Here is a 27403-nt window from a genome sequence, read left to right on the forward strand (position 1 = left end):
AGTACTCATGTAATGAAAGTCCACATATATCATATAGTCAGTTCCCTGTTCCAGAAAGTGCAGTAAGTTTTGTTTTCTGGAATATCAGCAGGTTTCCTCAGTTCTTCCTTGGGCCTCTTGCAGTTGCTTTTCAGTGATCACATCCTGTTATTGCACATTACCTGTGGGAGATGGTAGGTGTTGTGTCAGCTGAGGGACGGCCAGTATGTGTGAATTTGATTAGTTCAAATTTCAAACTGATTACATAGACTTTTGGCAGTACTTACATACCAGTGTCATATTTAACCTACTTGTCCATGAGGGACAAAATAATGGTTTGGGTATTAGTGCTTTTTCAGATCTTTTCATTTTCTTTGGGGCAAGACTTTGGGCATAATTGTAAATTATAAAGTTATGTCCAAATGCACAGTTCATCTGAAATATCAGACCAATTTTAATTTGAGTTTGTTCCTTTTAGAAAGGAAAGTGTAAAAATGTTTTACTCATGTTCCAGGAACTATCTGGAATCCTTCTACCTACCCCAGATTCTGTACCAAAAGTACATGTGAGGAGGTAGTTGTTTTCTTGTTTTTTTTTTTCTTAAGAAAATCTCAAAGAAACTCTTTCCCTAAGAGAAGGGAGCTGATGGGAGGGTTTAGAAACTTCTAAACTACCTAGGTATTTGCTTCATAGTATCCAGCAGCAGTGTGTTCTGTTCATCCAATCTCCTTAAGAGCCAACAGTGGCCTGTCCATCATTTTGTCTAGTTTGTCATGTTTGCAGCAGCTGTACTTTAGAATAAGCCTTGTGTGACATTTACTTTTGAGGAAGTAAACCACAAAAGTAACTATGTTTTCTTTTTTTGTTTTCTTTTTTTTTCTTTTTGTTTGGGTTTGGGAAGTGGTCAGGTTTTGTTTTGCTAAATGTCATTCTGTGTTGCATTTGTGTATTCACCCTAGTTGAAAAGAAAATCCATCTGAGTGTGTGGGAGTTCAGTGGAAAATTAGGAGAAGAAATGAAGCCCATCATCTGGGCATGGATGGTGGGTCTGGGGGGGAAAATGGACCAAACTTGGGTGTTGGGTTATTTTGGGATGGTGGGGGGTTCTGAGGGCATAATTTAAACTAACTCTGTCTAAAATGTGTAAGTGCAATAAATGTGCTTTTTTATTCAAAGCTGTGAACCTTTAGGGGGAAAAAAAAAAGAAACAAAAAAAAATCAACCAAAAAAAAAAGCACATCATTCCTTCATGAGCCTTGTGTCCTATCTGCCTCCCCTTCCTCCCCCCTTCTCCACACTTCTCAATTGACAGAAACCTGACAGTGGCCAACTTGCATGTGTTGGCAACCCAAATTAATGTTGCTGTTCTTCTGATCTCATTTGTTGGGACTGGGGAAAGTCCTGCCTCATACATCTTGCCACCCTTGAAATCCCTTTGGGATCCAGTGCTGACCTGTGCCTCTAGAGCAGGGTCTGCCACAGTCTGGGATGCCGGAGCCAGCCCACCTGTGCCGTGGTCATCCTGACTCCAAGTGCAATGTTCTTCCTGGCCCTTTGCCCTCCAGTTGTAGCTCCCCTCCCACCTCATTCTGGGTGTAGTGACCATCTCCCAGGGCTGGGCAGGTGACATTATTCTGGAACAATTGCAGAACTAATCAGCTATCATGCCTAATTGGATCCCTTTTCCCCTGTCCAAACACACATGCAGGCTGGCCACTGTTGCCTTCTGTGACTCTACCTTGTTCTGCAGGAGCAGGTGTGGGTGTGTGTGATCTGTGGTGCATTACTTGCACTGTCTCTCTGTCTCACTTGAGCACAGGCTGCTTTTCCTAGATTAGGAAAGGGGCACGGGTCTCTTGGGGGTTCCCAGGAGAGGCACGATGCACTGAGCAATGACAGAAGGTGTAGCACTCAGTAGTTGGACCCTATGGGGGAGTAAGGGAGGACTGGCTTGTTTAAAGTTTATAGATATCCAGATCTATATCCTTTAAACTTTATTATTTTTATATATAGTCAAGACAATGGCATTACCTCATAATACAGAGGCTTGTTTATGAGAGGCAAAGTATGTAGTAAGGAGAGGAAAGGGAAATTTATATACAGATTTAATTTCTTCTGTTTGTTTGTTCCTTAGTGCAATGAAATGTTTGACCCACCACTTTAAACTCTGTGCTAACACATTCCTTTCAGCTGTATTTTTTTTTTGACCACCAGAGGTTTGCAAGGGGCTTATGACTGCAAAGTAGAAGGTCCAGTCTGGTTACTTAAAAAAAACAAAAAATTGTGTTAGTAGATTTCCATAGCTGCTTTTTAAAATCTACAATGGAGTAATTGTTTTGAAACTTGTATTTATTTTTTAATTCGTAACAAAACGTTTATTTTCGGTTTCCTGTTACGTAGGTCATGACAACTCCCTTTTGTTCCTTCTCAAGTTTCCCCTGTAATTGCCAATACAACTTATTTTTCTTGTTTGTTCCTTCCCCCTTTACTTTTGTTGTCCCTCCATTTGTACTTTGGAGTTTTTCTCATGTAAATTTGTACAATGGGAAATATTGTCCAGTTTGGTTAGAGAGCATGGAGACTTAAAACATATTAAAATTTGATAGCTGAATTCAGATTGAAGAAAACTATTTCTGTGTAAAGTTATTTAAAGAACTCTGTATTATATGAAAGGCAAAAAGTTCTATGTACTTGATGTGAATATGAGAATACTGCTATAATAAAGATTGACTGCATGGAAAAGTCTGAAGTAGATTGTTTATTGTGTCATGAAGTTGGAGAGGTTGCAACTAAGGTAGTTAAGGGGAGTGAAAAAGTTACTCTAGCATGTAACTCTGGAAGGGAAAGAGAAGGAAGAAAATAAAATCAAGGGATGCCATCTCCCTTCAGCTTCCTTAATCTGGACCACTGCCTCCTTGACTGCTGTGCTGAGCCCTAAGGCATTTTTACCTTTGCAAAGGGTTTTGCTTCACAAGGATTATTCTGGACTTTTATGTACTCAAGGGCGATTCCCCATCACCCTGGGGAAAGCCTGGCACCAGCTGCTCTGGGTTCTCTTCTGGGTAAATTCCCCTGCTTCTGTGGCAACTTCCCTCCACCCTTTTATTGGTTATTTGACAGAGCTTTAATGGTGCAACTGTTACCTACTATGCACTCACAGACCTTTTTTCTTGGGGCCAACATATTCTCTACCAAGCAGACATTACAGAAGCTCACGTGGACTCAAGTACCCCACCTCTGAAGCCATAGTGGTCATTCTCCAGAAATTCTACTAAAAAAAAGAAAAAAAATACAATTTAGCTGAGACTTTTTTTACAGTTTTATTGAAATAAGGACCCAGGAGCCAAAACTTTGGTTCCAAGAGCCTCATTAGTTCCAGGGACCTGAAAGTAACAGAAGAGAATCCTGAGAACCTTTTCGCCCATCCTTTTCCCACCACGAAGAGTAGAAGGACCCCCTCAATAGTGCCCATGCTGCCTTTGGCAGTAGTTGAAGCTGTTGGTTTTAGAGCTCTAATATGTGACACAACAGTTTAAAAGACTGGGTAATTAAAGAACTGGAGACAATCAAAAGCCTCAAACCTTTAAGGGGACATCTGGACAGATCTCCCTATAAACACAGAGAGCATGCCCTCAAGGTTAGGTAATGCTGGGCCTACAGAACAGCTTAAAGAAAATAATTTTGAACTGGTACCAGCTGAGGTACAACTCAAAAACACCACTGCAGGCTTATATTGCCAAAACAGGACTACCTGGTCTCGAGCACTCGGGCACCTGAGACAAGGCAGCGATGAACAGTGCAAACACCTGCGCTCTGTACCACAGAGACTGGGCACGTTTACACCTCGGGCAACCGCTTCCAGCAGTATTCCTACACCAGTGCTCGAATACTCGCTGAGAGCAGGGCACCTCTGGCGGTGCCAGCAGGAGGCAGAGCCGGGCACGGTGCCCCGGGGCTGCACCGCAGCTCCCAAGGCAAAGCCCAGCCCGGGGCCGTGCGGGGGGGGGCGGCGGGAGCCGTACCCGTGTGCTGCCGGCCCCCGCGGCTGGACGCGCCTATTCCTCGTCGTCCGGAGGAATCCCGAGCTCCTCGTCCGTCCAGGCCGAAGCGTCGGGATACGGGAAGTGTCCCTGGGAGAGAGGCGCGGTCAGAGCGCGGCCGGGACCCCACCCCGGCCCTCTCCCCCCCCCGCCGCCGCCACGCCGGACTCACCAGCACCATGTCCGAGCTGTGCCAGAAGTGCCAGAGGATCCAGAACCACATGAGGCCGCTGAGGAACTCGCCCCGGATCACCTGCGCCCGCGTCAGCTCCGGGACCTGCCGGTACCGCGGCGCGATGTGCACCCCGCCGCCGCCCGCGCTGCAGCACACGCAGGGCCCCGACTCAGTACGGGCCCCGCCGGCAACCCCCTGAGCCCGCCCCGCTCCCCCGGCACCCCCCACAAACCCGCCCCGCTCCCCCGGCACCCCCCACAAACCCGCCCCGCTCACCGCCGCCGCCCCGGCGCGGCCACCCCGGCCCGCAGCAGCCGCGCCGCCGCCGCCCGGCCCAGCGCCGCCACCACCATGTCCGTGCCCAATGTCACCCGCACCGCCCAGCAACAGCCGCGCCCATTGGAGCCGCCGCCGCCTTCCGGGGCGGGGACACCCCGGGGCGGGGACGTCCCGGGGCTCGGGAACGTCCCGGGGCTCGGAGGCTCCGCGGGGCACGGGGGTACCGCGTCGCTGTCCCCGCACACCTGCCCTGCCCTGCCCAGCACTCGGGAGCGGCGCGGCGGCACTAACTGGGGGCTGCCTGTGAGTCCCAGAAGTTGCCGTCGCCCACGGAGGTCGAAGAGCGGGGAGACTTCCCCGGCCAAATCGCCGCTTTTGGGGCTCGGGGAGAAGGCGGCGCCGGCTGCTGGTCTCTAAGGAAGGGGCTAAAAGGAGTCAGGCGGCCCTGTGTCCATCCCTGGGCGCCCGGGGTGGTCCAGCCCGCGGAGTGCGGTTGCGTAGCAACGGGGCACGCGCGCGGTGCCTCCCGCCCTGGCGGGGCCGGGATGCGGGATGCGGTGTCGGGATGTAGCCTGAAGCGTTCCTGAAGGGGCGGTAGCCCTGAAGGAGCACCAGGTGCGGAGCCTCTTCCCGCCCCGTAGACTAGCAGTGGGAGCGCAGAGGCGATTTCCGGGGCTCCTCAGCACAGATACACCTAATAAAGAATTCCCACCTGTCCCGCCTCAGCGAAGGTCTGCGCGTGTGAGGGGCTTTTGTTCTTCTTTCCCTTTTCCCTTTCCCACAGGTGTTGCAGGGGTCAGTGCTCACTCGGCAGCGTCCCTGGAGCTGCAGCCTGGGTTCGATCCCTGCGCCTTGGGAACGTGGCATTGGAAGAACCAGCCTGCCGGTGGGTGTATCTGGTTGGAGGAATATGCCAGCTTCTTGTGGAGAACCAGTTTCATTCAGTAGTACGTGTGGTATGCCTCCTGGGACATCCAGGTGATCCTGAAAGAAGCAAAAAATAATGGAGAAAGTAGCCAGACTATCAGAGGGGTCCTTTCAAGGAATCAGACTCCCCCCTACTCCTCCTGACAAGGTATGCTGCTAATGTAAGATTGGTCCAGACTTGTTAGTTCCTCCTGAATCTTTATTGGATGACGTTTCACAAAGGCAAACTGGGGAAGTTTCTGTGACCCTCTGAAAGAGTAACTTTGTTTTACCTGGCAGCTTGTGAACAAAGGAGTCTGTGGATAAAGATTTTAAATAGGTTTGGCATCTCTGTGCCAGGCTGCACCTGACATCCCGAGTTGGCATATCCAGCCTTCCAGTTGTATATTACCTGTGCCTTGAATCCCTGCTTGGGAGGAAAGACAGTGCTTTGTGTAGCCCCTGAGCAAAAGGCATCGTTGCCAACACTTGGAGTCAAATTTGGGTATATCTTGCTCTGGCTCCATTTACTTTTACAGGGAAAGATTTGCCTGTGAAGTGATTTCATTGAACTTTGCAGACCAGCACTTCAAAGGACGTGTTTCTGACAGGTGCGGGGTGAAGGTCCCAAGGAAAGAACAAATGCCTCACTTAGGTTTTCCATTTTCCTTGCTAGTGACTGTACAGCTTTGCCTACAGCCAGTGGACCCTGATTCGCAGATTTTGGTGTTGTTTTATCCTTCACCTTGAGTGAAGGATATCAAATACTGTATTTTAAATAAGTAACATAATCTCATTCTGTTAACATCCCAAACAGCTGACATCCTCAGCTGAAACAGCAGTGGACATCTTTGTATTTAAGTAATTTTAATTTCCTTGCTCATCTGAGCCTCAGAACAGCCCTAATGCATTTTCAGCAACAGTTAACAGAGCAAACTGTTCAATCTTTGTTTTTACTTAACATGTGATCAAGGCAAATACATGCTGCAACATGCTCCATACCAAGTTTATGTTTTTCCTTAAAAGCTCAAGGCTTTGATATAAGGTTCATAGTTTTATTGTCAACTCTACCTTCCAACTGCCTCGTATTTTGTCTTTCTGCCTTCTCATTGTCCCTGGCATGTTGTTCCCTGTGTCACCATTCTCAAACATTTCGTGTTTTCCATCTTGCTCGGGCCAGATGTCTCCACTGCTGCCTTTGACCTGCAGAGGCAACTTTGTCTCCCTGGACTCAACCCCCAGCTCCTTCATTCTTCCTTGACTTCAGGTCCTTTCACTGACCTTTCAGCTCTTGCTGGCTTGGGGAGCTTGGACAGCTGCAATGGACACGTGGCCACTGCTGCCCACACGCTGCTGTTGGAGAGCCAGGGGCAGAGGGCCTGGGAGGGAGCCAGCAAGGTTGATGTGCCTGCATTGCTGAGGAGTACCTGCTCCCGGGGATGGGAGAGGCAGCTCCAGAACCCCCGCCCTCCCCCTCTTCTGCTGCCTGTCTCCAAGCTGTGCCTTGTCCTGAGAAATGGGTGTCTTTTCCAGGTTCAAAGCTCTTTACTAAAATCAGTCAGCTAAAAGGTGTAAGGATTAGTAAGAAAGTAAAACTATTCCGATTTAAGAATTGTAAGAAAGTAAAATTATTCTGATTCAAGAATTGCACACCTAGTGCCTCCTTCACAGTGGACTAAAACTGTTATAGGATCTGAGATGGGCCAAAATGGACACCTACAATAGTGTCCTTGGAATGACACATTGTCCTTTGAACAGCATATCTCATAATGACTGAAGAAACAGTGATACCCCTGCTACATACCTAACAGATGATTAGAAACCAGGTGCAACACAGGGAGGGGGGGGGGTTATCATATAGTTCTTATGTTTTATTTTTTAATATTTCTTCTTTCCAAAATTGATTTCTCAAAATCAAAACCATTTGTGGTGAACTTACAGATAAGCAGCATAGTACTACAAGATATGGTAGAAGAATTATAGAGAGAAGTAATGTACTGAAAGTAAACTTTATGAACAATATTCCAGTTTAAGCATGTAAGCGTTCAAAAATCATGCTCATTTTCTGCTTCCATCTCCTCCTTCCCCCTTCCAGGTAAGCTCCAGGTCCATCTCACATGTCCAGTGTTGTCACACTAATAAAGATTCCCATGGCTCTCTGCTGCCAAGATGTCCAAAGACATAGTAAGTTCAAAATCTGTAGATGAGTTACTGGAAAAGCAGAGAAGAGAAAAGCTGGGAATCAAAGATAGTTATTGCAGAATGAAGGGTGTGCTCCATATTGATTTAGTTTGTTTTTATTGCAGTAAGTTACAGAAGTTCTGTTGCCAAGGTCTTTATTACTTCTTGTATTTTTGTTTTCCACAGCCTTCCTGTTTGCACACGGAACCCAACAGGTCCTCTTTGTGCACCCTTGATATCCTCAGCAAAGAGTAATTTCATTGATTCATCCCCAAAGGCATCCAGTTTAGTGAGGGGGGCTCGTGTGTTGGCAAGGAGAGAAACTGATGGCTATTACTACCTGGGCCACATTGCCCAAGAGGTGAAGGTAACTATTTATTGGGAACTGTGCCATAAGGGCATCTGGGGGTTTTTTCCCCATTGTCCTCATTCCTCACCAGTCACGTGCCTTTGTTGTGGGGTGGCTCTCCTGTGACACAGTGCACTTCACAACCACTGTTGTCTCCCCACGTCCTATTTTAATCTGTTACCTGATCACCTGATGCTGACTGGCTGTTTACTGTGAGGAACCCTGCAAGAAAAAAGGAGCCTGGAGATCAATCCATTTTTGTAGTTATAATAAGGTTTTATTCAGAAACAAACAGAACAGGTCCCTTATCCCTATTGTCTACTTTTGCCCAGTCTAGCAGCAAAGTCAGTTAGCTAAATAGCAACTAGTAATCCAAAATGTCTGTCTCCAGGGTTCACTTCCTCTTTACCAAACTGAGAGCTTTCCTCATTCTCTCCCATCTATGTTTCTGGGAATTGCGGGGTGATTTTGGATGCCAGACGGAAAACTGCCCTGCAGGCTTTCTTTAAAAACCCAGTTCATTTTGCTGTTTGCAGGTTATTCAACTGAACTTTGATGCTACTGTAGGTGAGGATGTCTGTAAGCTCCAGTGTGGGGTGGAACAGAGGGGGACAGTTACAGGCACGAGTGGCATGACTGGAGTAGGAGCTGAAAGTATTATTTGTGTAAACGCACTCACAGATCTGCAGACAAGGCTGAGATTTCAGTAACAGGTCTTCCCCACACCCACTGCTGAAGGCTCAAATTAAAACATTTCAATTTTTGACAGTTATGATATTTTACTGGTTTGTTACCCTTCTGATTGCTATGTAGAGAACTGCATTATGCGTAACAGTTTCTTTTGGGTACTCATTTTCTTCTGGGAGGTTTTCCTGGTAAAGTTCTGCCTTAGCATGCTAATTGCGTTCTTACTAAAATCTAAATCCAAAGGAAGAGAAAGGCTGTCACCCCCAGCGTTTTATTTACTTTTGAATCCAATATGGACGCAGTGCAGTGAAAAATCTGGTAGAAAGAGGAAAGCTGCATTTCCAGATCACGTCCTGCTTCCTGGGATTACTGCCACTTCCCTCTTAGCACTTAATGTTTGGCCGTTAATTGGACCCAGATGTCTGCCTTGCAAACCGCATGTTTTACTCTTGTAGGGCTCCAGGGAACGCTTTGTAATTGAGTTTGACAAAAGTCGTGCTCGGAAAGGCAAGGTACAGCTCCGCCTGCAGGAAACGCCTCTCTACGACATTCTCCACTACGAGGATGCCAGGAGACGGCGTCTCGCTCCAGGAGACAGGGTCTTGGCACCGTGGGAGGCTAGAGCTGAACGTTTTGGCCCCGGCACTGTGCTAAAGGTTGTAGAGAGCAAGGAGGCACATTTAGGTACGGGGTGTTTTGGTTTTCTTAGTAGCGCTGGACTCACCACGGGGGCTGGTCACTGTACGGGGAAGGGAACAGTCTCCATCCCGGAGAGTTCCCCACCTGCTGCTTGAGTTCTCTTCGCTGTATTCGTGTTGTTGGCACTAAGCAGCCTGTTCTTCTTCAGTGTCAGAATTAATGCAGCTCCTAGAATGTGTGTTTGCTTTGTTCTGTGAGTGAAAACTTCCTAAAATATTGGGGGTTGGGCAACACAAAGCAAAAAATGTTCCTGGCCCTCCTGAGTATTCACCTGATTATCTGTTAGTCTAGTTTCCTGCTATTTCAGGGTAAAATCCTGCCTCACTGTGACAAGTGAGAATTTTGTTATCTCCTGTCTCCTCATAGGAAGTTCAAAAGAAGGTCACATTTTAAACCTATAAGAAAACCTATAAGAAAAAAATTCATAGAAGTTGTTACAAAATTATCTGAAACACGAGTCATTACTTTTAACTCCAGCTTTCTGCTGCTAATACATTATTTGCCTTTTTATTTTTGTTTTTGATACGCACAGCACACAACAGAAGTGGAGTGCTTGTGAATTTCTGGAATGGGCAGACCAAGGAGGTGTCTTTTGACCAAGCTCTGCAGATTCCTCTGCCCTTAAGCGAACGCATCATCCTAGAACTGCAGATGCCTTTAGCAGCCAGGCAGATGGTGGTAGATTCAAGCTTACATTACCCATACATTGTGACACCAGGTTATAGAGCCTCAGGCCACTACAGACTGGGTCACTCAGACCTGGACTGCTGGCCAGGGGGTCTGTATTCAGCTCATCTATGTGCTAAGTGCAGCTGGGAGTGTACCTCACTCCCCCGGTGCTGCCTGGCAGCCTGGGAACCCACAGGGCCTGTAGGGTGCAAAGTGCAGCAGGAAAATGCCTTCATCCCAGGAACAGGCTTGGCTGAAGAACTGCTCAGCAAGAAAATAGAAGAGGAACTGTCTGAATTGAGAATTACATCTTCAGAAAGTGTTTCCAGAGAGGAAGAGAAAAAGGAAGAGACGAGATTAGAGACAGAAAATGTTCCAAAAGACGTTTGGTCTTGTTTGGAAGAGGACAATGAGTTTATAGAACCTAAGAAGGTAAAAAATGTTTCACCCTGGCTTTTCTGTCACCGTGTGGTCTGCTATTTTTATAAATCTGCTTTGTTACCTGAAGTTTACTGCCCTTGGTACCAAAAAATTACTCGAGGTTTTAGGCCTGGTCCCTATATATGCCTGCTAAAGAATGGAGAGACTTTGCACTGTCTTCCTGATCCTTTGATCAGGGAAAAAGTTATAAGCTGTCATTGTCCCTGGCTGGAGCAGGCTTCTAGAATCTCTTCCATGGATGCAGAATATAAGAAGTGTTGCATAGCCCAGTTTCTCTACATCCTGCTTCTGTATGAAGGAGGTAAAGGCAGAAAAAAGTGTCAGACAGAAGACTTGACACTGGATAAGGATTAAAGTAAGGACTGCTCCACACCAAGACAGTCTCTTACATAATTCTATTAAGGTACTTCTCCACCCTGTTAGATGTGTCCCCTCTCTCAATCAAAGACCATAAGAGGCTTAAGTTATCCTCAGCAGTTGACTTGGTGCTTGTGAACAGGGCGAGGATCAGTAAGGAGGAGGTTCATGTGCACCAGCTGCTGCCAAGCTTATCTCTGCAAGGGTTAGAATCCTGATTTCTGGCAGGTGCCAGAAACAGGAGTGTCTTTCAACCAGAGGTCCTCTGGCCTGATCTCTTTTTTACCAGTTTGGACCCTTCCAAGCAGAAGTACTGCCAGTTTTAGGTCATTTGGAGGTGTAGACAAACCCACAAAGTGACCAGAAATTACTCTACCTAAGAGTTGTTTCTTTAGTAAAGAACTCCCCCAAGGTTTGTCTTTTTTGATTTTCTTAAACTTCAGTTACAACTTAGGATCTTCTGCTGCAAGTTCATGAAAGTAACCTATTCTTTTCTTTATCAGGTCTGGATTATGAATGCATTTCTTGTTATTTCTAGGGTGCTCAGAGGGAGATGGCTCATGCTATGGTTGATACTGCTGTCAACACAGACAGCTGGTTAATGGAGACAGATCACAAGGAGGAACCACACAGCAGACAGCAGGATGCTGAAACTGAAGCTAATTTTAAACACGAGCATGGTAGTGGAACTGTAGCTCTTTTACCCAAATGTAACACTTGCCACACAATATCACTGCAGCAGGTCATGGTGTCTAAGATCTGTTGCCATAAATCTTGATGCTTCAAAAGGAAATGCCATAATGCCATGCTGTGACTATGGCCATCATTATGTAGTATATTTATATGTAGGTATTAATAGTGCTTTAGCTTGAGAAGTTGTTCATCGTCTCAAGGTGAAAGACTTTTCAGATGGAAATTGGTTTTTTTTGGCTTTTACAGCTACTGCAGTAGCAGCTTTTGGGTTTTCTTAACCTTTATCATAACACCCAGTATAAGTACTATTTATTATAAAATTTCTTTACTTTACAAATTAATCTGTAGCATTAACTATTACTGTCTCTAGCAAAAAGATTTCACCAGGACTGTTCTGCAGAACACTCCTCTTATCAGTGCTGAAAACTATTGCTTGTCATTGAGTAACCTTTTGTTCCATTAACATCCAAAAGGGACAATTTTAATCAAAGTGTTGCTGTGCTCATTTTTAGTTTTCTGACAATGGCAGGCATTTAAGTGAGGATTCTGAAAGCCTAGAGCTTTCTCTGTTGTTGCTTTGTGACACTGCTGGTAGAGGGAGAATGAAAAGTCACACAGGGGTGCACATTTCCTCCCAGCTGGTGTTCCAGCATCGTTCCATGCAACAGCTGCCACTCAGATCCACACTGTCTTTAGCAGAAGGGTGTGAGCAAACTCTGCTCATGTTCTCAGCTACCCAAAAGCTGTGTTAGCACAGCGTTGTGCCCAAGCTAATGTCTCCTGTTTCTCAGCAGGATGTACAGCTCAGGCTTTGCCCTGTCAAGAGATTTATCATTTTCACTCATCTCAGAGCAGCCCATGTCTGTCTGTGAAATACCACGTAAACAATCTCTTAGCCTGAGTAGCTCTAAGTGCAGTCAAAAGTCCTGTGTTACCAGGCAAAACTCTTCCCTGACTGCAATAGTAAGCTTTTTTCTGGAAAGAAGCTGGGACCTGTTTTGTGAAGACTAAAAATTGTCCCTCAGAGGAAAATGTTATAAAAGTCTTACTTGAATATATTTTATACGAGAAGACCTTTTGTTCTTTTAACTTGCTTTCTTTTTATAAGCTTCCTATATTCTTATATGTCCTTGCCCTAATTTATTTGCAAGGTCTTTTTGAGTCCAGAGTGGCAGAAGCTCCAGTCCAGCATTTCGCAAGGAGCCCTTCCCTGGGAACCAGTGCTTTGGTTCCTTTCAGGCGCCAAAGCTTCTTTGACCAAGTGAATCAATCGCTAGAGAAAGACAGCCTGACCATCAGATCAGCTCTACGTGTACAGAGACCACACAGCACCACCAGTGTGCTGGCTAGGAGATCCACAAAACTTCTAAACCTTCTAAAACACAAAAGCATTACAGTAAGTATTTGGTCCAAGCCAGATTTAGCTCTCTCAGAATCAGGAGATTTGTTTATGTCGTGTGAGAATGTTCTTTCCTTTGATGTCCTGCAAAGGTTTTTGCTGCAACAAAAATTATGCCTGTGTAGAATAATGGTTATGCATAAATAAAACCTTAAGGATTCCACTTGGGAACCCATGTTGTACAGGGCAGGGTACTTCTGGTATTTTTACTCAGCACTTTTGATAGAGGGTTTTTTTATTTTAGATCTAATCTTTTCTAAATAAAACTCTCTGCCAGCTCTACTAGACAGCAAAAAACTTATTCCTCTTTTACAGATACTGAAACCAAAAAAGAAAAAGTCTGGATAGTCAGCTGAATTCCACAGCAGAGAGTGCATGTCAGTGCTGAGGTGGAACTTTGTCTCCTAAACCTTAGGCCAGTACTTTACCTGTTGGAAAACACCATTTTTTCACCTCCCACCTATGAAACACCTTTGATTCTCTCTTTGATCTCTCCCTCTGTATGTCATTAAACACAAACACCCACCAGGTACATTTTTTGGCAAGGAATAGCAATACACTGGAGAACAAAGCTGTTTACAGCCCCTGGGAAGCCATACAGATCAATGTGTTGAGAGAAACCCATCAAAATGCTACGTGAGACTGGCAGGACCTTATTTGAAGGTCCTGTAGTGTTTTATAGCTTGTGGTATTAGAGTTGTCCACAGGAAAGAACTGGAGAGGTGGCATTCTTTTTGCAGAGGGGCAGCTAACAGCAGGAACATGCTAACTGCAGCTGGGAATAGGAGGAAGGAGAGGAAAATATTTTGTGGAAATTCTGTTCCAGCCCTAAACAGCTCTAGGAATGTAAACTTGAATGCATGTCTGAAGTTTTGGTGGTGTTTCCTTGCTCCTTCCCTCATACAGGGCACTGTAGGGAGTATGAAAGAAAGAAATAGTTCACTGTGGCTATGAAAAGGAGCCTTGTAGGCTCCTTCACATCCTTGCACAGCACAGTGCATTTAAAAACACAAATTAGCAGCATTGCCCAGCATTGTAATGCAGCCACTAGTGAAGAACATATCAAGACTGATTGAGCATAAGTAGAAATCTCAGACAACAGGTGAAGAGTTGCTACACCTGCAGAGAACTCCGGGAATATTTTGTGTTTGGCCAGAGGGGGGAAGGTATTTCTCTTTCTGATAAAAATCTAATGAAGAATATGTAATATGATTTGTGGTCAGAACCTGGGTTTTCCATCCAAACACAAAGCTGACACAAAGATTGGGCAGTTTTAAGCATTGGCTCAACACCAGAACAACCAGAACATTGGATTTTCAGGCGCCCCTTGGTTGGTTAAGCCTAATGTTTTCTATAGGTTTTAGCATCATCCTCAGTGTGTTCATGAGTGGGGAGCAACTTCAGTATTCATGAGCCAGTGTAGCTTCCAGACCTCAAGAGTGACATAAGAACTAAGCTGTTCTGGTTTTGTGTGTTTACAGTTTGCGTTAGAAAAATACACTGATGGGATTAAGGGTTCGGTTTGGCTTTTTTCCTCTTAGAAATCAATCCTTAATGATGCATCTCAGGAGAGATGGAAAGAGATGGGCTTCGATAGAGCCAAGACTGAGCACAAAAGGAGGAAAGAGGAACAGAGGCAGCTGAAGAGGGAGCAGCAGCAAGAGGCAGATGGCATCCAGCACCAGCTGCACAAGGACAACCAGAGGTGATGCCTGGGAACTTACTGCTTTTTGTGGTAGATGTTGGAAGGTTGGTAACATCAGCTCCTTGGTGCTCTTCTTCAGTTTCTGAACATCACACATTGTGCTTTATGACAGACTCTGCAGAGGGGTCACAGTGGTTCCCTAGTGGGAATAAAAGTTGATTCTTGAGGTTTGTGGGAGCGGGTACACATGGACCCCGTAGCCTTTAGTGTTACCTCCAAGGGCAATTTCCCTTCAACCTTGTTCTCAGACCAAAGGTTCTTTGGCCTCTCAAATCCTTGCTCTCTGTCCCACAGTCCACTTAAGCTGAGCAGGACCTTGCATTACCCCCGTGACCCACTTCTTGCCTTCTCCTCTATTGCCTCAGTGGCTCCACCAGCAGCACACAGCCACCCAGTTGTCTGGATCAGTCCTACAGCTCTGCCTGCACAATCTATTTCCTTGATTCCTGGTCTTCAGGGCCAACAACACTTGGCCACACCAGGTTTATGTAGTCAGATGGACAGATGACTGCAGTTAGCTGACATCAGGCACCAGCCCCTTTGGGAGTTTTGCTACCTCTGTTTTGGACACAGGTTTAACCCTCACAACCTAACAAAGGGTCTTGGAATGTTAACTAAGCACACATTGCCAGAATATCTGCTTTGTGTCTCCTGCACTGTCTTTTTTATTGCTCTTTCTTTATGAGAAATTTGAGAAATTTTGTTTTGGAAACAGGCGACAGTTGCGTCAGAGAACATTGCAAGGGCTGGAGAAACAGCTGGAGCACAAAGAGAGAGCTTTGCAGCACATGGCACTGCTCCAGGCTGCTGGGGCTGAGAGGAGCAGGAAGGAATCCTCCTTTCAAGAGGAGGGGAAGAGGAAGGCAAGTCAGAGGCTTCAGTTCTTAAAGACACAGCGTTCACAGAGGGAGGAGTTGCAGGCAGAATGCAATGAAAGGAGCTTTGAACAAGAGAAAGAAAGGCTGGTAAGGGCAATTCCAGAAATTATTTTCCCTTGTGCTGTGTTTCCAGCAGTGGCACTATCTGGAGTATTTGACTTTCTCCTGTTTTATATCCAATAAAACTATACCATTTAGGGATTTAAAAAAGGGTAACTTTTTTTTGACATGTGTATAAAGATGAAAGATGGGAAGTAACATTCTCCATCTCTGCCATAAAAGGAGTCTTTCTGTATGCAAGGAATGGATATCCACATATTATACCCATTTCTGACTTCTACCATAGAATCATAGAGCCATAGTATGATTAGGGACCTTGAAGAGCATCTAGTTCCACACCCCTTACCATGGGCAGGGACATCTTCCACTAGACCAGGCTGCTCAGAACCCTGTCCAACCTGGCCTTGAACACTGTCAGGGATGGGGCATCCACAACTTTTCTGGGCAACCTGTTCCAGTGCCTCATCAGCCTCGCAGTAAAGAATTTCTTCCTCATATCTAATCTAAACTTACTCTCAGTTTAAAGCCACTCCTCCTTGTCCTATTACTACAAGCCCTTGTAAAAAGTCCCTCTCCAGCTCTCTTGTAGCCGCTTCAGGCACTGGAAAGTGCTCTAAGGTCTCCCCAGGGCCTTCTCTTCTCCAGGCTGAAAAACCCCAATTCTCTCAGCCTGTCTCCATAGCAGAGGTGCTCCTGCTCTCTGGGCATCTTTGTCACCCTCCTCTGGATTTTGCTCCAGGAGGTCCCTGTCCTTCTTATGTTGGGGGCCCCAGAGCTGGACACAGATGAAAACTGAGGATGAAATTTGGTGTGAAAGCTGACTGTACAATTTTAAATATCTTTATGTAGGAGTTCCTGAGGAGCAGAATGCAGCCACAGCAGGAAATGGTGGGACAAGAACCACGGGAGCAGGACAAGCAACAAAACCAGCACCAGGCTGCCAAAGTGAGAGTGTTCCAGAGCGGAGACCGAAGATCGGAAGATGGAAAAAGAAGACCAAAAAATCCATGACCTCCAGCAGTACCTCGGAGAACAGTCCCTTTTGCTGCTTCGGGCATCCCTGCTAGTGTAAGGAAGCTGCAGAGTAGGGGAGAGGCCCTCGAGCAGTTCACAGACCTGGTCTTTGTCTTGTAGGTGTGACTCAGTGTGCTACAGTTGTGACAAGTGGAATTACAATTCCCAGAGAGGTCTTTAATCTCCCTTTCATTGCAAACAGAGTGCATGTCCACTGCTCTGTCCTTTCCATGCCTTTCTTTCTGGAGTTACTATTCTGGTTCACCAGTCTGGGCTTCAGGTAAGTACAGATCTTCTACTGTCACGGTGTAGGTACTGCTTGAGATGTGTTGGCCACTCCTTTAGAGGAGGAGGAATGACTTTTAGAAGCCCAAAATAGAAAAAGAAAGTGGTGTGGGGTTTTTTGTTTGGTTGGGTTTTGTTTGTGGGTTTTTTTTTAATGACAAGCTCCCCTTTCTAGGCACTGTGATGACAAAAACGTCTGATCTGTGAAATAACTGTCTTTGGAGAGTCACCAAACCCAAAGGTGGGCTTGGGTTTCTGTTTGGCCTACAGTCTCACTGGCAGGCTGGCAGTCTCCAAAGTGGGTCAGAAAGATACTTGGATACCTTTTCAGGTAGGGCCCTTGCTTACAATAACCACACCTTTTGCTCTTTTTGAATAAATGAGGAGAATGTTACAAAGACAAATGAATTGGTAAATTGATGGTTAACAAAATACAGTGGCTGTGTCACAGGGAATGCTATTATCAGCTCTGGGTAACCAGAAAGGTACCTGTTCTTTTCAGATGGGTATTTAGGGAAGGAGAATTGATGTGGCACAGTTTATTTGCTGGAACACTCAGGGCTATGTGGAAATATGTTCTTATTTTACACAGAATTATGCTAAAATAAATACAATATGTGTGATACCTTGTTTCAAGTAATACCTGGAACCAAACTAGATACAAAATTTAAATGTTGTTGCTTGACATTATGTGTACACTTAGAAACATGTTGCACCTTCTGTGGCACATTGCTCAACAAAAAAGTGTGAGTATAAAAATGTATGTCTTTTGCCAGAATACAGCACAAGTGATAATGGCAGTTACTTAAGAAAAAAAAAAAGGTAAAATTAAGAAAACTTATAAAAGGGAGGTCCTTTGACATCCTGCCAGCAGTTTCTTAGCAGTAAGTCTCAGACTGCATTCCTCTATGGATAATGGAGAGGCTATGCCTTCAGCTTTCCCCTATAAAAGACAAAGTTAATTCTCTCATCCAGATGTTTACAAACTATTCAGAAGCCTTAATAGCTGAAATGGGTATTTTTAAACTTTAGGATCCATAATATGCATAAGCCATCCTCAGATTTTTGGTGGTTTTTTTTAAAAAAAGGAGAAAGGAGGGATGAGCCTAAATACCAAGTGAAGGCTTTGACATTTTGTTTGTTTAACTTAAGGTCTGGAAAAAAACATACCTGCATGTTATGGAAACTGCATGTGATGCACAGGTTTGCATTTTAGACATGGAATTCCGTCATTTGGTTTACACTCTGTTTAGGCTCTGGAAAAGTTGGCTGGAAGTTGCTCAGCAGGAACACGGGTGGTTGTGCCCAAGACCTGCATAACTTATGGATGAGGCCCAGGCTGTGCCTGGCACCTCTATCCTGAGCTGGGTGGGAAGGGAAGAGGGCACATGCCCCACTGATGGAAAGTGGGTGCTGGCAGCACATGGAGATTTTCTTTGGGGTTGTTTGCTTTTCTTCTTGTTTGAGTTCTCTTCTCCATAAAATCATGTGCTAGTCAGGACAATGGTGTACCTACTTATGACTTTAGGTCTAACTAGACTTAGAGAAACAAGTCTAAAGCTTAAAAGATACTAAACTCTACTGCTGTTTCTATCCTTAAGCACTTGGAAATAGAATATGCAGTGATTAAAGGAAAGTACGTGAAATATATTGAGCCGATCCTAAACTTATTTTTCAGAGTCCATTTATGTGCCATTAACCTTTACTTTATAATCACCATAAAACAGCAGATTGTCTGCTTATGTACTTTCTCTTCATTGCTTAACCATCTGAGAACAGACCACTGCAGAGAGCCTGCACTACTGCTATTTCACATATGGTATATCTGGGAATATATTTAATATCACAGTATTTCCAATCATTCATAGACTGTATTTCTCACTATTAAAACGCAGCCATAAAATAATTTTAATACTACTATTAAAATAACTGACTGTAAATGCCACATATAATCTAGCTCTTTTGCTGGCTTTATTTAATTTTAAATATTCACAACATGTTTTTGATTCATTAGGAAAATTCTTGGACTTTTTGTTTTGCAGCTACTGGAAGCAAACCCCAAGAATCTGTATATCAGTTAAGTCTTTGAGTTAAATAGGGTGACACTAGCATGGGGGAGGGTAATAGAAGGAAGCACACAGAGGGGAAAAAAAAGACTTTTAAGCTTCAAAACCAGAAAAATTAAGAGCAGCACAAATATTCCCAGAAGTTGTTTTTTATTATGGAATTAGGTTTTTCTGCCTAGGCAAATATTTTATTATGCTGTTTACAATTAAACTCCCATAATAATGTGCTGGAGTACAGAAGTTTGAAAACAAACAAACAAAAAAAAATCAAAATGACTGGTCTGTTTTTATCATCCAAAATGACTAAGAACAGACGGCTACATGCAGGATCTTGGGACACTTCTACAATAAAAGTAGAAGTTAAAAGTACAAAAGACAAAGAGGTTTATTGGCTTTTTCAGCCTGTGTTGCTTAGGTGATGTTAGAACATCATTTCTTATACCACAGTGACAGGTAAGTCAGTAAATTAAATATTAAACCTGATAGATTTCAAAACAGACTTGATCAATGAACATCTCTTTGAAGACTTTTAGACAAGTAAGACTGCTTTTCTCATCAGGCTGCAGTCATCTTGTGCACCTAAGCTACGTATGTCAGTTTTAAAACTACCAGAGCACATTAGCTCTTAAAATTGTGCAATGAGTCAGAAATGTCCAATTGTGCAAAGTCTTCTGGTTTCTGGAATAGACCTTCTGATCATCCCATGCCTGGTGCTCGGCTGAAACGACTGAAGGCAACATTAATGGAGAGTAACCATTGCACAGCATGTCCCCAGGGCACAAGTGACTTCACCTTCAGCTTCCCTCATGTTGGCTCACAGACAGCACAGGTAACCCCACACAGGGAGAAGGCAGCAGCCACAGGAGTCTATTTGAGGACAGAAGCTGCAGTTTTGATGAGCAGTGGTTTGGCTGCCTCTAGGATGTCCAGTTCAGGGTCCAGTGAACGACCTAGTCCCTCCAGAACCATGATGGCAAAGATGATGGAAGCAAAATTGCTCTCGAGCTTCACCTAGAACCAGAAGAGACTAAATGGGCTCAGTGGACCTTATTTTCTTCTGTACCCATTCAACCAAGGTCCCAGCTCTGGCTAAGCTGAGAGGGAAGGGAAGAGGCTGCTGAGGGCGCACGCACACCTGAAACTAATGCAACTCCACCAGCTGGAGTTTCAGAATTCACTGAAATCCAGCAGCAGGCCCAAACATAAGGAGACAGTTTCAGGGTTAGTGCACTAAGGGAATCCAAGAGTTTGTTTTTCATACAAAAAGGGGAATGGATTTTTTTTTTCTTCTATACAAGAATAGCAGGATCTTAGAAGTGCTCACCATGGCTGCAGTAGTATCCAACATACTTGAATATATGCACTTGTGTAAGAGGCAGCTCACCTGAATGGCCATAAAACACCCCATAGGTCAGAGGAAATGATTCTCTGCTCTGTATGTGAAGAAAATACTCCCCAGTTCCCAGCCAGGTACCAGGATTGTTTCAAAGCATATCAGGGCACTAAGAATTCATTAAGTTGGGAGGACTTGCTTTTTAAGGGCCTAAATTACATTTCATTTCACTAGAAACCTACTTAATGAGGCTTGATGAAAAACCTCTAAGAAAGGAATGTTTAGAGGGACCCTTTGCACAGTGAGCAAAGTGGCTGACAACCTTTTCATCTCCTCTAGTTCAGGCCACCACAGCTCTGTTGATTTCCAAAGTTGTTTGCAGCTGCGGAAACTTGTTCCCCAAATAATCAGTTATAAGTAGTTATCTGTTATCTCTGTCCTGTGAGAAACTTCTCACCTTTGAGCCCTCTAACAAACCAGTAAAATGGCTTGGTGTTGTTACATAACCCCATATCAAGAACGAGGTCCAGGGAAGAAAGCATGCAATGCTATAGAAGTGGAATATATATTAGATTTCATTTTCTACTTCTAAGAGACTACAAAAAAAGATAGGAAAAACTATGTGTTACAACAGTATTCCTCTTAGTAGACAACATCAGCCATTAAATGCAGTATTAAGACCAAGAAAACACAACAAAGACGACACACCTGGAAACATGCTGAGAAACAGCAAGCCTGCAACATTTGGTTACACTCCTGCAGTTCCTCTCCTAGCAGTTCATTTTAGAAGTCAGTCCCCCTCCTGGTTAGCCCTTCACGTTCCTGGTAGTTCTCCCTCCCCAAATAAACTTCCAGTTATTGAAGTCAGACAGTGACAGGACCTCACCTTATGGGTCATCAATAATTTGAAGACATTTGAGAGGAGATTTCCCACCTGCAGCTGGAATACAAAAAGAAGCAAACGACTGATCAAAAAAACCCTTTTGTTTCAGTTTTCAGTGCCAAGCTGCACTGAATTGCAGGTAAATGAGAATGAGACATGGTGCACTTGCCTTCCCCAGGGCAATGGTGTTCCCCCGGACTTTGGTCACTAGTTCTGCCATCTCAGCCTTGAACCGCTCGATGTCCTGGCACTGGTTGGCGCGGGCGTGGTGGAGGATCAGCTCTGCCACTCTTTCCCCCTGAGGAACAAGTTGGAGAGGAGAATCAGGACTTGATCGCTGGTGACTTGCAGCCAATTGTTTGCAGTTCTTGCTCAGTAGCTGAGAACTACATCTGGCAGCACAGGATGGGCCTGAATACATGGTTTAGCATGGATTCCTTGGCTTGCTTCGGCAGATTAAACAGACCAAGACAAAATGTGTCCCTCTTGAGATATGCTGGTGAGCCATTCAACCTGCAGCTGACAAACAGCAACAGGCAAGTATGAGCACAGATGCTTGTTCTCAGAATGAATAGGAGACATTAGCACTAGATTCTCTAGCACAGCTGAAAATGTATTTCAAGTGAGAAGGAGGATAAAGTAGTTCTCCTTATACACAGGAGCCTGCCCTCTGAGTCAGACCCTCTACCATGCTCTTCTCTACAGATGCCGACACAACAGCAAAATGGAGGAAGGCACGTGGGCTTTCCAGCAGCAAGGCTGCAGAAGGGAACGTGTGGAAGATCAAGACATTAATCCATTCCCTCCTCTTCTCTAGCAAAACCTGACAGATTCTGCAATGGTCTCCAATGCAAGTGGCTCCCAGGCAGTCCTAACTTGCAGCAGAAGCACTCCTAACCAGGGAGTGGCAGCCATACTTCCCATTTAGCACCTTCTGTTTCCTGGGCCACTGAAATTGTTCCACTTTGGCAGCGCCCTTGCTGTGGGGAAACGTCTTAGCCCTGTGTTTGGTATAGCTTCCATGCTAGTAAGTCTCCTTGCCCCTCTCAGGGAGGATTTTAAGGGGAAATAGAGAGAAAACCCTCACTTGGGTTGTCAGACTCTCCAGCCTTCCCCTGCCCCACGACAGAGGCCTCACCTGTCCTTGGACCACAGCTGTGAAAACCGCCCGGAAGTTCTGCATGTCAGCGCTCTGCAGCTCCGCCACGATCCCTGCATCCAGCAGCACCAGGCAGAGCTGCCGGAGCGGTGGCTGCACTTCTACCACGAGCGTGTCACACAGGTCCACAAGGGCCGTCTGCTCCTTGCAGCTGCTGCTCACACGGGCCGTGCCTTGAACCAGGATGTTCCCAGGGTGCAGGTCAGCATGGACAAAGTTGTCAACAAAGATCTAGAGGACAGGTGAGTCTTAGAGAAGCTCATTCCAACCAAACCTGCCCTCACCAAAACTCCCAGGCAAACAGCAGAGGGCTGTTCCTGGTCTGTTTGCAGTCAACCCTAATGATGGTGGGTTACCCTTGGCAGCACCACAGCACATGGCTTCTGCTGGAGACCAGCTGTGCTGACACGGCAGGGAGTCAGCAGAGCTGTGTGGAGCAATCCAGTGTGTTTGCTAGAGGTCAGGTAGGACAGCCAGGAGTCCCAGCTGGGAATGGAGGTGCTCTTTGGTAATTAACTCTAAACTGAGAGCACACCAGTGGGCCTTAGCAAAGAGAAATGCAGTAAGAATAGGCCAGTTGCCATTCAGTGCCAAGAGTTACAGTAAATGGGTAAGTTTGTCTAGTCCAGGACATCAATCCACCTAACAACTGTATTGGAAAGTAAAGAAAACAAGTTAAGAGGAAACAAATCTACGTAGCCCTTCTCTGACTCCTCTAGCAGTTCGCACCAGAAAGGACTGGCAAAAAGCACAAAACAGCACTTCCCCACTAAATCTCCTGGCCACTTGGGACTGCAGGATTTCCTGCCCCAAGGTCATCTTTGTATTTCTTGGATTTCTCCTATGAATTCGTCCAACTACCATATAAATAATTAGAATTGTGTGAAAGCATATTTTTTTAGGTGTTGCCTGAAAAAAATACCTCTGCTAATATTCACTCTTGTGCACTCATGACTGCATTTATCTCTGCCATAAGCTACTAATTTCTCTGCTTTCCAGAGTTAAGAGTCCAACTCATTTGACCATTACAGTGTAGAAGCCACTCCACACCAGTAATCATCCTGTCTGCCTTCCTCTGCACCTCTTCTAGTTCTATTACAGCCCTTGAACTGGAGGGTCTTGGACAGCAAGGGACTAGAACTGCACACAGTATTCAAGAAACAGATATTTGTTTTACTTAAAGACATAATGTTGTTTCTTTGCTCTTTAATTCTTTTCTACTCCTAAAACTTGAAACCAATGTTAGCGTAAAACTATTCTAGTTCCACCATTGCTTTTCTGAGTAGTAAAAGCTATTTCAGAGCCTGTCATACTCCATGGAGTCAGAACTGGAGGCTTGCCATCACCCTAGCACAATGCTGCAGTTATCAGCTGCATTTCATCTGACATATAGAGCCCACTCACTCACTCAGTACTGTCAGTACCTTTTGCAACTCTTCCCTGCTAGTTCTCATGGTTCCTCACAAGACAGTTGTATCACCCTCTCAACACTCCTTTCCAGATCATCTGTGATTATTTCAGCCACAGAAGAACTAGACAGCCAGAAGCTGCATCTGGCCAGGTTTGGTTTTTTTACTCCATATTTAATTCTTCCTTACAGAAAGGCAGTTTTAGAGAAGGAGCCGATAAAGAAATCAGCTATTGCTGTTTTCCCTGAGTTGCATCCAGAGTCTCTGCAGAGCACATAGTATTTGCCAATTATTTTGCACTACACAGTAGTTGGGCAATATGTGAATATTGATTAAATGGATTAGTGTGTTTCCTAAGCAGTGCACTGACCGAGGTGCACAGGCTGGTCCTGCTGCGTGCGAGCAGATGGCCCGTCTGCAGTGGAGGAAGCTCTGTGTCAGACTCTACAGCAGTGGTCTACCTAGGCCAGGCTTTACTCAGGCCTTGTGTGACATTGTAGTCCAAATACAGACCCTCCCTCTGCCACTTCAGGAGCTGTGCTGTGCCACAGTGCCCCAAGTCCTGGGTTACCACAAGATACCTGGCATCCAGGGGCTGCCTTCAAAGGCAAAACAGTGTCTTTTGAGTCCATGTCCCTACGGACATGGGTGCAGGTAGGAGAAGTGGGAAGTAAATGGGTTCTCTCTTTAGCCATACTGTGTTATTAGCCCAACTGAATAGCTTCTGCAGGAAAACAACCTTCACTTCCAGCTTTAGCCAAGTGCCTACCATCTTTAGCAGCATGTCCATGCCCATCTTTGCAAGTCTCTGCCGCAGCTCTGTGGCAATCTCCGCGTGCAGGTACTGTGAAATGGGTTCACTCTCCTGAAATAAAGACAGGGCTGGAGTCAAACACACCCTGTGTCCCATCTTCAGCCACACCTTTATCTGTGTGCCAAGAGTTCAGGGGAGGTGGCAACAATGCCCTAGAAAGGACCTGCCAGATAGAGGCTGTATCTAGTGTGATAGAGAACATGAGAGAAGCAAGGGTTTGTTCTTTGCAAAGAGGGATGGTATTTCTGGGACAGAAACACTCTTGCCAGGATCAAATGCAGGAAAACTAAGGCTGAGAGTAGCTTTGGTCCATGCCTCGAACATCCACAGGGGAACTAAGGCAAGTATCAGAAAGTTGTCAGATTGCTGAGCTCCTTGCTTTGACCCACCACAGAAGAGACTTGGAGTGTGGTTTGGTTTGCCAGGTACAGACAAGCACATGGTGGTGGCTGGAGACACTGTTGGTCTGCTTGGTTTCAGGCCAAGTGTCCACTTCAAGATGGAGTTGTCTGCCACCTGTCTTCTGGGATGCATTGCTTACCAACAAAAATACTGGAAGAGACACCAAGGAAGGACACCAATTCTCCTTAAGCAAATAAGAGAAAAGCATCCTTCTGCCTCTGATCCCTTCTCAAAAAAAAAAACTTCCTTGGCATGTTCTCTCCAGGGCCATCTCACTGCTACCACCACTCTGAGACCCTGAAATTCTTACCTCAAACGTTTCCACTAGAACATCTGCTGTTACCAAAGGCCAAAGGGGAGTTGGAAACTTCACAAAATCGACATCTAGGAAATTTTGTCGGAAGCGCTCCAGATTTCTGGCTTCGTAGCGTAAGTCAATCTCGAGGGAGAAACAGAAAGAGCAGGTGGGAAAATAGATTCAACTAGAGTTAGATCTTCAGGATCCTTTATGAGGAAAGGACCGTACAGGACTCAATACCAACAAAACTAGTCAGAAAGCCAGAATGAAAACAAAATCAGAGGTACTTTTTACATGCTTATAGCTTCCCTGATGGAAGAGTGGAGTAACAGACTCCACTCTGTGGGTAATGGATGGCCCACAACCCAGCACCTTTGAAATCCAGGTGCCTTACTATAGGCACGGTGTCTCAAAATAGACCACCACTGTGTTATGTTCGAGGACACCACGAGATCCTGAACCAAAGCTTACTGTCCAGATTACAAGGCAAGCAGACAGGGTAGGTGAACTGCAGCCCCAGCCTCACTTAACAGAGAGGCAGCCATAGCAGGAAGAAATTTAATGTAAAACATACAAAATAATCCACTATGCAAAGTCCAGGCCCTGGCTCTTCAGTGATGCAGTGTCTTGACACGAAGGCCTCTTTCTGTCTGCTACTGCTCAAGGAGGCAGGATAACCTTCCTTCACCTTCCTTATCTGACAATGGGAAATATCCCAGGAATACTTCTTGTTTTTTCAAAGAAAATTAAAACTACAGTGAGCCTATCAGATGTTCTCTTAACCCTCAGTCTTCAGCACATCCACCAAAAGCTCTGACAGACTAAACTGGAACTAAATGACCTCGAGTCACATTTGACTACAGTCAACAGTTTACAACGTGGATTTACTGTGTAGAGTTTTTGCAATAGTAGAAAATAATTAGGGCTTTCAAAAGCTTGTTACAGACTTCAAACTCTGCAATCTAGACACAGAAATGAAATTAGCAGATAATGGATCATTTTAATAGCAATGTAAGCCCAATTAAGCTCGTAGCAAAATCTTTTTAAGTGTGATACTAGCAACATTTCAGGACCGTGTCTTTAGAAAACATGGAAGAATGAGAATGTTTTCAGAATGATTTTCAAAGTCTAAAAAGTATTTTTAAATCAAAGATTGTTAAATTTTTGTCATTGCTTTGCTTTTTTGCTTTGTGAGCATATAAGCTTTCCTACAATAACATTATGTGATTGATTAAAGAACATAAGTAAAGAACAAGCCAGCCTTCATCTAACCCTTTAAAATGCAGCAGTGTGAACAGTTAAAGCCAGCCAGTAGCAAGACAAAGGGCAGTTTTGTTTCAGTAAGTGGGGACCATGGCATGGCATGTACCTGCTGCATCATAAGCTTCTCGAACTCCTCCACGATCTCTGTCAAACTGAGCCATTTGAATCCAGGGAGAAGTCCAATGAGGCGGCTGCCCATCTTCATGAGAAACAGATCCATCTGGACTTGGTGGACCAGCCCAGGGTGCAGGACCTGCACAAGAATGAGCAGTGGCAAGATCAACTCTCTAAACACTCCATTGCAATCAGCTCAAGTGATACATCCCAAATAGACAGAACCCAGCCTATTAGATTGGAAGCCAACCAGCTTCTTCAGCCAGTTCCCAGAAGAATTCACATTTTGACATGGATTAAGTTGTAACAAAACATTTTATAATTGTCAAATGGAATATATCTGCGCTGGAGACTACAGTCTCACCCAAAGACATTTTCCACCACTCTCAGGCTCCAGCCCTGTCCCTGATTAGTATCAGAAGCTGCTCAAATATAAGGCTTCTTTAAATAAACTTTGCTGGAAAGAACCTGTCAGTTCCAGATTTCTTCATGTGAGCAGAGGAGGGGTTTCACTGTCTGGAAGGTGCACTTAGTATTAATTTTTTTTTATATAAACTGGGCCCTTTTAGGCATTCCCAATACCCACATGCCATGTCAAACAGTGCCATAGGCAGCATGGGTATTTGGGCTCTCCAGCTGGGAAGAGCTGGGGCCACCACAACTGTGGATTGAGCTGGGCTGGAACAAAAGAAAGGACATCAAGGAAGACAGCATCCCTTCTCTCTCTCTGCCTGGCCCTAGCCAGCCACTCATCCCTGTGGGAATTAAAATCTGATTGACCCCATCCAGCACAGTCTGTTTTCATACATCTACTGTTCAGGTGTACGACTTACTTTAATGGCTACAGGCGTGAGATGTCTGGCTGA

General features: G+C 45.0%; 3 protein-coding genes across 4 annotated transcripts; 1 reads left to right on the plus strand and 2 right to left on the minus strand.

Moving 5' to 3' along the window:
- Nucleotides 1-3274: 3274 nt before the first annotated feature.
- Nucleotides 3275-4562, minus strand: NDUFB2 (NADH:ubiquinone oxidoreductase subunit B2). The gene is made up of 4 exons (XM_027666745.1): nt 4471-4562; nt 4192-4339; nt 4002-4109; nt 3275-3362 (listed from the first exon to the last, which is right to left on the minus strand). Exons 1-3 carry the CDS (start codon nt 4545-4547, stop codon nt 4035-4037), a joined length of 300 nt encoding a protein of 99 aa, XP_027522546.1. The 5' UTR covers nt 4548-4562; the 3' UTR covers nt 3275-3362; nt 4002-4034.
- Nucleotides 4563-4702: 140 nt separating this feature from the next.
- LOC113958452 (trichohyalin-like) lies at nt 4703-18462 on the plus strand. 2 transcript variants are annotated; one of them, XM_027666710.1, is made up of 11 exons: nt 4703-5088; nt 5258-5548; nt 7475-7563; nt 7747-7927; nt 9052-9280; nt 9828-10396; nt 11301-11442; nt 12607-12851; nt 14396-14559; nt 15275-15524; nt 16347-18462. In XM_027666710.1, the coding sequence occupies exons 2-11, from the start codon at nt 5477-5479 to the stop codon at nt 16506-16508; spliced, it is 2103 nt and encodes a 700-aa protein (XP_027522511.1). In that variant the 5' UTR covers nt 4703-5088; nt 5258-5476; the 3' UTR covers nt 16509-18462. The 2 variants fall into 2 exon arrangements, with proteins under 2 accessions (XP_027522511.1, XP_027522520.1); XM_027666719.1 differs by having other exon boundaries at nt 4714-4776.
- A 533-nt stretch (nt 18463-18995) lies between these two features.
- ADCK2 (aarF domain containing kinase 2) lies at nt 18996-27397 on the minus strand. The gene is made up of 8 exons (XM_027666732.1): nt 27371-27397; nt 26530-26676; nt 25173-25301; nt 24416-24511; nt 22217-22468; nt 21248-21376; nt 21082-21135; nt 18996-19873 (listed from the first exon to the last, which is right to left on the minus strand). Exons 2-8 carry the CDS (start codon nt 26641-26643, stop codon nt 19730-19732), a joined length of 918 nt encoding a protein of 305 aa, XP_027522533.1. The 5' UTR covers nt 26644-26676; nt 27371-27397; the 3' UTR covers nt 18996-19729.
- Between the last annotated feature and the right edge of the window lie 6 nt (nt 27398-27403).

Source organism: Corapipo altera, unplaced genomic scaffold (assembly GCF_003945725.1).
Source record: "Corapipo altera isolate COAL_440 unplaced genomic scaffold, ASM394572v1 1, whole genome shotgun sequence".
Lineage (NCBI taxonomy): Eukaryota > Metazoa > Chordata > Aves > Passeriformes > Pipridae > Corapipo > Corapipo altera.